This window comes from Gopherus flavomarginatus, chromosome 6 (assembly GCF_025201925.1).
Source record: "Gopherus flavomarginatus isolate rGopFla2 chromosome 6, rGopFla2.mat.asm, whole genome shotgun sequence".
Lineage (NCBI taxonomy): Eukaryota > Metazoa > Chordata > Testudines > Testudinidae > Gopherus > Gopherus flavomarginatus.
In genome coordinates this window covers 38,808,515-38,820,599 of record NC_066622.1, presented here as the reverse complement: position 1 = coordinate 38,820,599, position 12,085 = coordinate 38,808,515, and the positions used below count along the sequence as shown (strand labels likewise).

Here is a 12,085-nt window from a genome sequence, read left to right as displayed (position 1 = left end):
TTCCTTGTTCATCAGCATCTCTCCCTGGACTGCAGACTCTATTGTTCCTGCTTTGTGGTTCAGGTACCTTGTGCAGCTCCTTTTCAGCCAGACACTGAGGAGTCTCTTTAAATCCTCCACTCCACATTTTTCTGTGAAGCACAATCCAATGGCCAGAGTTATTTGTTCTCTCCTTAGGGCAACAGTCCATAACCCCTTTTCTTGGAGCCATGCTGTATCTCTGTTATTCCACCTCTCCATAAGACAGGAGTTCCCCCAGCTCCAGGCTTGGAGCTGGGTTCAGATTCAAGCCAGCTACGAGCCCAGAGTCCATTTCTCCTCCAGTTAGCCTTTTTCCCCCAATCAGCCCTTCCAGTTTTAGTCTTGGAGAATTCAATAGGCAGGCCTGCTCCTGTTTATCCTCACTATCAGGGAGAAGGCACAAACATGCTAGTCCTTTTTCCCAGTTCATCCCCCATGGTTGGGTTACAGGGAAGACTTACTTCACCCGCTCTGCAATGCTCCTGGTCCTCATCCCTTAAAGGAATAGTAATGGGTTTCCTCTCCCTCAAGTACTACTTACCCCCAGGACTGCTTCCTCTTTACCCATATGTCCTGTTTCCCATATCCCTGCCTACATCAGACCTCTCCAACTCTTAATGGGCTATGACTAAAGATGGAGGTGAACTGACCACTAGGACAGTTAAGGGGCAGCCTAACTCCATCACATTCATAACAAGACACTTTTAAAACTGTGGAAGCCATTCTAATGATGACTGTGACAAACACCCAGATTAACTCGGATACCTGATGGAATAGCACAATAGTGCTTCCTCATGCAAATTAAATGTTCTTAAATAAATTAAAGAAGATACTACCAGAGAAAAGCAGCAAAGACGACTGTGACTAATGCATCCTAATTAAGCACCATGTTTGATAACCTAGCATTCTGAGTATTATTCAGAGGAGCTGTTTTAACTATAATGGAAGCCAAAATAGTCAAGATTAAAGGTAGAAGATTCCTTTCTGAGAAGGGGAGTCTTATAGGGAGGGCACAGTGCAGTTAAACTAAAAGAATTAATAGTGTAAAATCTGGGCATAGCTTTTACCCTAGCATTTAAGAACACCTGTTTGGTGTGTGACTAAACCAGGGCTGGCGCTTCCACTAGGTGATCCTAGGCGGTCGCCTAGGGCGGCCAGATTTGGGGGGCGCATTTTGCCGCCCTCGGCAGAAATTCGGTGATGGGAGGTCCTTCAGCTACAGGTCTTTGGCAGTGGGTCCTTCACTCGCTCCAAGACCCGCCGTCAAAGTGCCCCGAAGACGCGGAGTGGAAGGATCCCCACTGCCGAATACTCAGAGGAGGAGCACTGCCGCCTAAGGCGGCAAAAACCCTGGCACCGCTCCTAGACTAAATTAGACTGACAGGTTCTAGTACCTTGGTGGCTGGGTCACAGAAGATAGTGAGTTTGAACATGACATACAATGCAGATTGGAGACTGCTGTAAGAGTGTGGAAAAATATCTCAGGGGTAGTGTATGACAAGCACATGCCACTGAGACTGTATAGAACAATGGTGCACGCACAATGCTGTATAGTGCAGAAGCATGCTTTATACAGCGACAGCAGGTTCAACACCTACAGGTTTTTCAGATGTCTTTGCACTATGAGGAGTTACAGTAGAACCTCAAAGATACAAACATCAGAGTTACAAATTTACCAGTCAACCGAACACCCTGTGGAACCAGAAGTCCTCAATCAGGCAGCAGTGCAGACAGAAAAAGAAAAGGGCAAATACTATACTGCCTTGGGCTTTAGCCATATGGGGCTGGGCCTGCAGCTGCAAGGTGGGGAGTGTTTAGGGCTGCAGGCTGGAGGGGGCAGGGCTTGGGGCTTCTGACCCTTGGGAGCACCAGGGCTCAGGGCTTTAGACCAAAGTGGAGAAGTGCTAGGGCTCTGCTCCCAGTTTCAGCCTTGTGCGGGGTGTTAAGGCTGGCTTCAGCTGCACTGGGACTTTAGATATGAGGGGAGCACCAGCTTCCACCCCAGCAATCCCCCTGTAGCTAGAGCCCTGGTGTGCCCCCCCGCTTAAGCTAGGAGTGGACCACTGGGAAGCCCTGAGCCCCAGCACCCCCTGCGGGGCTGAAGTCCAGAGGCCCAACACCCATCCCAGGCTGAAACTGGGAGTGGAACTGTGAGGCTAAAGCCACAAGCCCCAGCACTCCCCCATGGCTAACTGACTGAGCCCTAGCGCTGCCTGAGTCCCCTGCCTGGAGCCCTGGCATCCTGGTGCCCCGAGGGTCAGAAGACCTGACTCCCCCACACCCAGAGCCATAACTCCCCTCCAAACCTGCAGCTGAAGCCCCAACTCTGCATGTGGCTGAAGTCCGCAACCTCTTCTTCAGAGTTACAGAACATGTCAGGGTTATGGACAACCCATTCTCAAAGTTTCCATAACTCTGAGGTTCTACTGTACATGAAGAGACAGATTTTGAAAGGAAAGTATTAGGATGGAAGTCAAACTCAGTAATGTGGCTGACAGAATACAAAAAGTGTAATTTTGCTGGTTTTGAAACATGCAGAAGATGAATGAAAGGGACCTGATGAAGACAGCATGGCAGGGAGAGTGTGGTAGGAAAGAGATCCCAAAGGAAGCTGAGGAAGTGATGGATGGATAATATCAAAAATGATGGTAAGCAGGTGTATCTTAATGCTGCCATAGCCAGACCAAGATGGCACACGCTTGCACAATGGACTCCAGTTGCCAAGGTAACAGGAAGAAGATGATTTCAGAGGATCTAGTTCTCCTATCAAAAGTGTACATGATAGAACCAGGCATATAGTACTTTCCAGACATTGTACAATTAAACTTTTTATAATTATAAAGGATAGCATTTCAGGGGTGAAACATGGCTGCCATTTGCTATGACTGCAGTCGGAAAATACCTTCCATTTTATCGAGGTTAGTTTGGTGGGTATGGTGTGGAAAATGCCATAGATTGGAAGCATTTTCATCCATAAGACGACAAACTATTTTCACACAAGTTTACTAAGTTGGGTGGATCCTATGTCCAAAAAGTTAAGGTTGCATAATTTAACCACTCCATGACTTAATCACTGATTATATTCTGCTTTATACTAACAGATATCGAAGCTTAAATTGCTTCTCACCATTTCTGTGTGTTTACCAGAAAATGGCACAGGTGACATGGAGGACAGAATATTTAGCCCTGTAACTGAAACTTAGTTAACACCAGTAGGTGTGTAAAACATCATATAATCCAGATCACTCTCCCAAATGTATGTTGACTCAGCAGGGTTAACTGGAATAGAAAGAAGTAAACTATTTTTTTTCAATAAAATCTACAGAGGTATACAGGAAGCAGATCTGAATAAAGAGGTGCCATTTTTACATAGTCACTCGAGTAGAACCACACTTTAAATAGAAGTGGACAGGGGTGAAAGTAACACAGAAGACTTACCGGTACGGGGGCTGGCTCTGGCCCCTGGAAGGGATGGAGCCTCAGGCGGAAGCGGTGGGGCTGGGGGGGGGGTCAGCATCCCCCAGCCAGCACTTCTGCGCTGCCTGGCCCATGCTGCCCGGGGCTCCAGTGCTACCGCGGCAGCCGGAAGCTTGAGCTGCTGTTGCCTGGTCTGTGTTACTTATGATAAACAGAGATCCAGTACTCAGGCTGTAAGTCAGGTTCCATTCATAATCACCACTTGACATGAAACAGTTTTAGTTCTCTAACATTTAAAAAGTTTTATTAAAGAAGTAACATCACCAGTTCCAGGTGACTAGTACTGTGTATGTTTGGAATACTGGATTACTTAATAAAGTAGCCAGTTTAATGGGATGGTTCAATGCTACTTCTAGTTTAGTTTGCTAGTTTAGCACAAACATGTTGATGTTTATTTAGGTAGTAAATTGCTGGAGGTAGGGACTGCCTTAGGAACTTAGGGGAGATGCTCCGTGAAATATAATTAACAAATTTCCAAATTGATGCAAGAGTGCTTTCCAGGGCTAGCTCTCCTTTAGCCAAGTCACCCATGGCAGAGAGTAATCCCCCCACCCACTCCCATTAAGAAAAGTTGATCAAGGTGGGATTCTGAGAGTGGTCTGGCTGCACCCACACTACAGTAGCCACTCTTTGCATTGTCTATAGCATGGGTTACACCTGTGGGACTTAGCCCCAGCCCCATTTGAGAGGGACCCCAAACTGAGTGGAACTGCAATGAGGCATGTAAGCTCATAGTGCCACTCAGGTTTGGCCTGGCAGCCCTTGTGTCATGAGCGAGGGGCCACCAGGCCAAACCTCAATTGCACTGCCACCCCCACGCAAGCAGGGCCAGCTTTAGTAAGTGCAGGGCCCCGGCAGGGATGACTTAAAAAAAATGTAAAAAAATGTGGGGCTTGTACTCACCGGGCGGTGCTCCAAATTTTCAGTGGCACTTCGCCGGCGGATCCTTCACTCGCTTCAGGTCTTTGGTGCCACTGAAGACCTGGAGCGAGTGAAGGACCCGCCGCCGAAGTGCCACTGAAGACCCAGAGCGCCGCCAGGTGAATAAAAATTAAAAAGGCGTTTCTAGTCAGGGAAGGGATTCTCACTGGGTGCAGGGCCCAATTCAGGGGAATTGGTGGAATAGGCCCAAAGCCCACCCTGCACACAACGTCCAGAGTGGGGAGCCAGGCCCAGCCCCATACAAGAGAAGCCACCGCTGGGAGGAGGGGGTTTGAGGTGTGGTGCAGTGTATGGCTCTCTCCAATCTTGTCCCCCCCCCCCGAGCCCTCCCCTCCTGGTAATCTTTCTGCAAGGGCAGAGGGGCCTCAGTTTCAGATCTGCTCTCGCCCCCCCCAAAACCCCGTGTGCTGCCCTAGGCCCAGGGGGGAGGTGTCAGCTCTGTGCAGCTGAGCCCTCCTGGCAGAGGCTTGCCCCCCCCGCCCCGTGCAGCGCTGTGCTACCTCGTGGGGCGGGAGAGAGGGCTGTCTCCCCTCCCCCTGGCAGTGTGTGTTGCCTGGGAAGGGCCCCGAGGAACGGTTCGGTGCCGGGGGTGGGTCACTCTGCCCCGGAGGAGCGGTGGGCCCGGCCTTGGCGGGGGGCTGTACACTGCGGCTGTGGAGCCCTCTGAAGCAGCGCAGGGGGCTGTGCGGGATGCGGGGCAGAGCCCGCCCTGAGCCGAGTGCTCCTGGGGCCCCTCCGGCGCTGCGAGGCTGGGGCTCCGCAAGGCGTTAGCCCAGCCCTGCCTCGGGCCCGCTGCGCGCTCACCGCAGACCAGCCTTGGGCGGCTGCCACCTAGAGACTGGAGGGAGCAGGGGGAGGGAAGCAGCCGCCGGCCCCGCTGCTCTAGCGAAGGCAGAGCCTCTCCTCATTGGGGCTGCAGCCTGCGAGCGAGTCCGCCTGCACAGCGCAGCGCCCGGGCAGGAGCGGAGCGCGCCGCCCCTGTCTCTCCTCGCCGCACTCTCGCCAGCAGCTCCCCGGATCCCGGCCAGATGATGAACTTTCTGCGGCGCAGGCTCTCGGACAGCAGCTTCATCGCCAACCTGCCCAATGGCTACATGACCGACCTGCAGCGGCCGGAGCCCCAGCAGCCGCCGCCTCCTTCTGCCTCCTCTGCGGCTCCTGCAGCCGCCTCCCCGGCCGCGGAGCGCAGGCAGCAGCCGCAGTCGGCGCCACCCCAGCAGCAGCCGCAGCAGTCGGCGAGCAGCAGCTTCTTCAGCTCCCTCTCTAATGCCGTGAAGCAGACGGCAGCCTCGGCCGGCTTGGTGGACGCCGCATCCGCCGCTTCCTCAGCTGCAGCCAAAAAGTTCAAGCTGCTGCTGGTCATTGAGGAGCCGCATACGGACTGGTAGGTGCCCCCCTTTTAGCCTCCACACGCGCCCCCCCCATTCTGCCTCCCCTCTCTCACGGTGTTAATGTCTATAAACAGCCCTTCTTGCCCCCTTACTTTTAATGGCCAGGTGTTGGGTGGCTCTGGTGCCTCGGAATGTCTGTTTACTTCAGTGGCGAGGGCTCACCTTTGGGTGGGGTGGGAAGCACCCTGCTTTCCAGGGCTGGCTCATGCAGGGATTACAGAAGTGCCTGAAACTCACCCGCTTTGGGGTGCGAAGATAGTGTCAGAACCGGTTGTTCTTTGCAGTTGCAGATGGTCAGTTTGCATGGACTCTGAGCTTGAGACGATGGTTAGCTTTGGAGCTAGCATGTGAGAGACACAACTATTTCATTTCTATTCTGAACCCTCCTTCCCTTCCCCTTTTTAAAGCAGAGTCAAATTGGTTGGTGTCTGTAGAAAAATCAATTGTAGCTTTGGAAGATGAATCAAAAGCTATCAAATGCCAAGGTACATAAAAGCGAATTAAAGCAATTTTTTAGAAATGTACTTCATGGAATACATTTACTCTACTGGGGAAGAATACACTTTATACTCTAATGAGATCAAAAGTTATTTTCATCTTGTGTAAACGTGGGAATACTCTAGACAGATAGGATATATATCTGATTTGTATATAACTGTAGTATGAATATGCAAGTGCACATATTCATATGTATGAGTGGACTTGTTTTCATGCAGGTCTTCGCAATTATGTTGCAGTGTTTAAAATTCACATGGCTTGTATATTGATTAATATGAATACTGATAGCCAGCCTAAACGTTTTGCCCATCATTGTAGAATTACATAATTAGGGTTTAAGAGTTAACTTTTTAGCTCTTGTTGTTGTGTCTGGCTATTTTGCTTCTAGTTTAATCATAATAAAGAAGTAAGATTGAGAAATTGATATGTTGACCTATTATTTCTTCTTGTGTCTAATTATGACCAGTAGTGGTGTTTATAAATCTATGAGAACTCTTTATCACTAATTCATGTCAGAACACCATACATGAGGATGATACGTGCCATGATGTATCATGTAGACAGGCCATGTGTTTGTTTATTCATTCCATTTATTAACTTACCTCATGTAATGTGTACAGACATGATGTGTTGTATTGCAGTCAGCATCATAATGACAATATACAGTTTCTGAACACTGCTTATTAATGCAGGCTAAAATCAGTAAGGCAAGTTTTTTTATAATGTGTAGAAATTGTTTTATTAATGGAGTCTAAGTATATGTTTATTTTTAATCAAACAACATTTTATTTACAGTCAGGATCATATTTCAAAACCAATTTTACAAGATGTTTTATGTTTAAATGGAGGAAAAACCACAAGTAGCTTAATGGTTAAAAGTAAATAAAAATCCTATCTTGATACAGTATTTGAAATCAAATTTAAAAAATAAATGCATTAAGATTAGAGAAAGAACAATAATATTCTAAATTTGTGACAAAGAAAATTGAATTATATGCTTTAAATGTTAGGCAGAAAATGGTTTTATCTGTCGGGTAGAAGAAAACCAGTATGCCCAATCAGAGCAGTTACTTAACCTTCCATGGACACAACTCATTGTCTTGTAGTCTGAAGTTATAAATAGGCAATCTTTATTTTTCTTGAAACCTAATACAAAGAAAAAAGTATTTCCACAGTGTACAAATCCCAATTTCAAAAATCAAATATCCCTAAATTGCTTGTCCAGTAAAGTCAGTCCCTAGTGAGGCCTTTCCATACCTATCAGCATCAGCCTGTGTATTTGTAATGATGAGGTTGTCCAGGTTAATGTACAGGCATTGTAATTTCAGCAGGTTTATAGTGCAGTAACAGTTAACTGAATCTGTCTTTACCAAGACTTGCTAGTTCTGATAAACTCTGTTTTGAAATGTATGTTGGGTATGACTGCTTGTGCATCACTGTTAGGAGAGCAGATGTGTTCACAAGTGTATATATATATTTCTGTTTATTTCATTCTTCCTTTCTGTGGAAACAATACATAGGACTTCTGGAAAGAACAGTTTAGAGTCAGTTTGGTGGTGGTTTTTAAAATTCTATTTGGCCTAGCTTCTCCTCCTGCCCCTCCACCCCAAGAAATAGCCATTTTGTAATTACAAGCTTTTAAATAACTGCCTAAAATGCAAATAGATTTCAAAAGTAAATAAGTATTAGTGGCTTTGTACCTTTTAAAATGATGGAAATCCATGTAGATATTTATTGAACTGCCATATAATTAGACTAGCAGGAAGAAAAACAAGATATGCATGATGAAGGCTAACCTGAATAAATATTTAAAAATATTTCAACTTGCTCTCGTAATAGATGAATTACTACATGCTATTCTGTTCTGTAATCATGATGTTAGCTAGACCCTGTGTTGTATGATGCAAAGACATGCAGTTTGACAAAATGCGGTGTATGTAGAACTACTGTCAAATAACACAGGAAAAAGATCATGTTCTGAGACAGATAAGTAGCTATTTGAGAAATAAATTGAGTTGTTTGGGGTTTATCTTGTATTTTAGGCTGGTATATAAATACAGGTTTGTTTTAATATGAGAGAACAGCTTAGAAAGCTGCTTTTAACGTGTTGAGTTACACTGTCCTTATTTTATAGCTTGAACGTGCATAACTGTATTTGGTTATAGCCTTTATAGAAATGTAGGAAATGCTGGTATGGATTAGATCTGGCACAGTGGCCAGAACCAGATGCTGCAGAGTAAGGTGTAAGAACCTCATAAAAGGTAAATAGGATTCCTCTTTCCCCTTCACTACCACATAGATCTTATCCTGGTCTCTCTTTCTGCAATATCTCTGAGATGGGGTGACATGTACTGTACACAGCACCCAAATGAGGCAACACAATGGATTCATATAAAGGTATTATAATATTCTCTGTATTATTCTCCATCCAATTCCTTTTATTTGCCTTTTTTGGACCACACCTACACATTGAGGAGAGAGATCTTCATTGGGGTGTCTACAGTGTTGCCCAGGTCCCTTTCCTGAGTTCATACATCTAGTTTAGAATCCTATAAGATGTATGAGTGTAACACAGTAATAAGTAATTTGTTGTAAAAAGATTCTGATTTATAGTCATGCAGATGCTTTGAGATCTGTGGAGGAAATAAAAGCTTCTTATTATAATTAATGGTATTAAATCCGGTGTTTTACAAAGGAAGCTACCAATATCACCTTTCTAGAGATGGAGGAGACTGAGAGGTGAAATAACTTGCCCAAGGTCACACAGTTAGTGGCAGAGCTGGGAATAAAACCTAGATCTCTTGACTTCTAGTCCAGTTTCCTAAATACTGGACTACCATATCCTCAGTCATGTGTCATGTATCTATTTCTTTCCAATTCATATTACTTGGGATACTTCGGGAAATAACTCTTTTAGTTTTCTATGTAGAATATACTGCATGTGTATAAAACCTGGTCTACACTACACGTTTAAACCGAATTTAACAGCATTAAACTGATTTAACCCTTCACCCGTCCACAAAACCGATTTCTGTACTCCTCCCCGACGAGAGGAGTAGCGCTGAAATCGGTATTACAATGTCGGATTAGTGTGGCCGCAAATCGACGGTATTGGCCTCCGAGCAGTATCCCACAGTGCACCATTGTGACTGCTCTGGACTCGGATGCACTGGCCAGGTAGACAGGAAAAACCCCGCGAACTTTTGAATTGCATTTCCTGTTTGCCTAGCGTGGAGCTCTGATCAGCACGGGTGGTGATGCAGTCCAAATCCAAAAAAAGCTCCAGCATGGACCGTACGGGAGATACTGGATCTGATCGTTGTATGGGGAGACAAATCTGTTCTATCAGAGCTCCGTTACAGAAGACGAAATGACAAAGCATTTGAAAATATCTCCAGGCTGTGATACAGAGTCCACAGCACAGTGCTGTGTGACAAGTGTAATGGAAAGCCAAAGAATCAAATGGACGCTCATGGAGGGAGGGAGGGGGTACTGAGGACCCCAGCTATCCCACAGTCCCCGCAGTCTCTGAAAAGCATTTGCATTCTTGGCTGAGCTCCCAATGCCTGTAGGGTCAAAAACATTATCCGGGGTGGTTCAGGGTATATCTCGTCAATTTACCCCTCTTCTTCCCCCCGAAAGAAAAGGGAAAAAAATCATTTCTTGCCATTTCTCAGTGTCACCATATGTCTACTGCATGCTGCTGGTAGACGCGGTGCTGTGGTGCTGAACAGCAGCATCCCCTCCCCTTCCTTTCCTGATGGCAGACGGTACAAAATGGTGGAAAACCATCATCAGCCCGTGAGTGCTCCTGGCTGGCCTCGGTGAGGTAGGCCGGGGGCGCCTGGGTAAAAATGGGAATGACTCCCTGTCATTCCTGGCAGACGGTACAAAATGCTTGGTAACCGACCTCATCATAGCAGCTGGAGCCTGAGCTCCATCAGCCCCCGCCCCACTTTCATGTCTAAAGAAAAGATTCTGTACTCCCTGGACTATCATAGCAGCGGGAGGCTGCGCTCCTCTCCCCCCCACCCTTTAATGTCATGCCTGGACTATCATAGCAGCTGGAGGCTGCCTCCCGCTCATTTTATCTTGCTAAAAAGTCAGTGTTTCTTATTCCTGCATTCTTTATTACTTCATCACACAAATGGGGGAACATTGCAATGGTAGCCCAGGAGGGTTGGGGGAGGAGGGAAGTAACGGGTGGGGTTGTTGCAGGGGCACCCTCTAGAATGGCATGCAGCTCATCATTTCTGCGGGATCTCTGGGGCTCTGACCCGGAGCGGCTGTGCTCTCTGGCTCTCTAGTAGACTTGCCTCATATTCTAGGCAGGACTGATTCTATTTTTAGACAAAACATAAAGAAGGGAATGATCCGGGGAGCCATTCCTATTTTTGTCCATGCGCCCTGGCCGACCTCAGCATGACAGCATAACAGCAGCAGATGGTACAAAATGATTGCTAACCGTCATCGCCAATTTCCAATTGCAAACGGTACAAAATGATTGATAACCATCATCTCATCACCAATTTACAATGACAGACGGTGCAATAGGGATGGTAACCATCTCTGCTACCTTGCAAAGGCAAATGAATGCTGCTTTGTAGCACTGCAGTACCGCCTCTGTCAGCAGCATCCAGTACACATACGGTGACAGTGACAAAAGGCAAAACAGGCTCCATGGTTGCCATGCTATGGCGTCTGCCAGGGCAATCCAGGGGAAAAAGGGTGCAAAATGATTGTCTGCCGTTGCTTTCACGGAGGAAGGATTGAGTGAGGATATTTACCTAGAATCACCTGCGACACTGTTTTTGAACCATCATGCATTGGGATCTCAACCCAGAATTCCAATGGGCGGGGGAGACTGCAGGAACTATGGGATAGCTACAGGATAGCTACCCACAGTGCAACGCTCCAGAAATTGACGGTAGCTTCAGTACATGGACGCACACCACCGAATTAATGTGCTTAGTGTGGCCGCATGCACTCGACTTTATACAATCTGTTTTACAAAACCGGTTTATGTAAAATCAGAATAATCCCGTAGTGTAGACATACGCTCAGTGTTGGTGGAGGGGGGTGCATAAATGTGTTATATAGTCTAATCCTGTAGTTCTTTCTTGGACAAAATTCCCATTGAATTCAGTGATAATTTTGCATGAGTCAAGCATGGAGGAAAAGGTGCATGGTTCTTACAAGAGCACAGCTCAAGTAGTTTATGTCATCAGTATCCTGAGATGTCTAGCTGTATTCATAGCTTGTCTGCTGGCTTTTCTGCAACTGAAGGATATTGTAGGACCTTGGATGAAAGAAATATTTCCATTATAGTCATCTATATCCTCTTCATCTGTCTTTCAACATTAAGTATAAATGTAAAGAGTTTCTTAGAGCAACACAAAAGGAAAATAGGAGGCCGTGTTCTACTTATAACTATTTCAGTTCAGTTATGAGCAGCTAATTTTTGGCTGAAGAGATTGTGCAGCTCAATTTGTTAACTTGAGTTAATTTGTATACACTGTCTTATTGGTTAAAATGCTGTTCAAATTGTTTTGGAGTTTTCTTTACTCTTAAAAGTCACTTCATTACTGAGACCTTGCATCCATGAAAGATGGTCCCCCAGACTGCTTCATTATTGTGAAATATGACTTCTCTTTTTTTAGTAAGTGGCCATGGGAATTTTTTTGTCTTTTAAATATGTCCCTGGTATGAATTTTCCAAAAGAGTATATGGATGGTTCCTCCAGTTTTCCATCTTTT

General features: G+C 46.1%; 1 protein-coding gene across 2 annotated transcripts in view; it reads left to right on the top strand.

Annotated features, from left to right (window-relative positions):
• Window positions 1-5,368: 5,368 nt before the first annotated feature.
• Window positions 5,369-12,085, top strand: part of SYN2 (synapsin II) — a 427,960-nt gene continuing 421,243 nt past the window's right edge. The window contains exon 1 of one of the 2 annotated variants that reach the window (XM_050957819.1): window positions 5,369-5,824. In XM_050957819.1, coding sequence (XP_050813776.1) covers window positions 5,469-5,824 — 356 coding nt within the window. In that variant the 5' untranslated portion in view covers window positions 5,369-5,468. Of the gene's footprint in view, window positions 5,825-6,293; window positions 6,317-12,085 lie in introns of those variants that run through there. The other variant, XM_050957820.1, reaches the window with a different exon arrangement.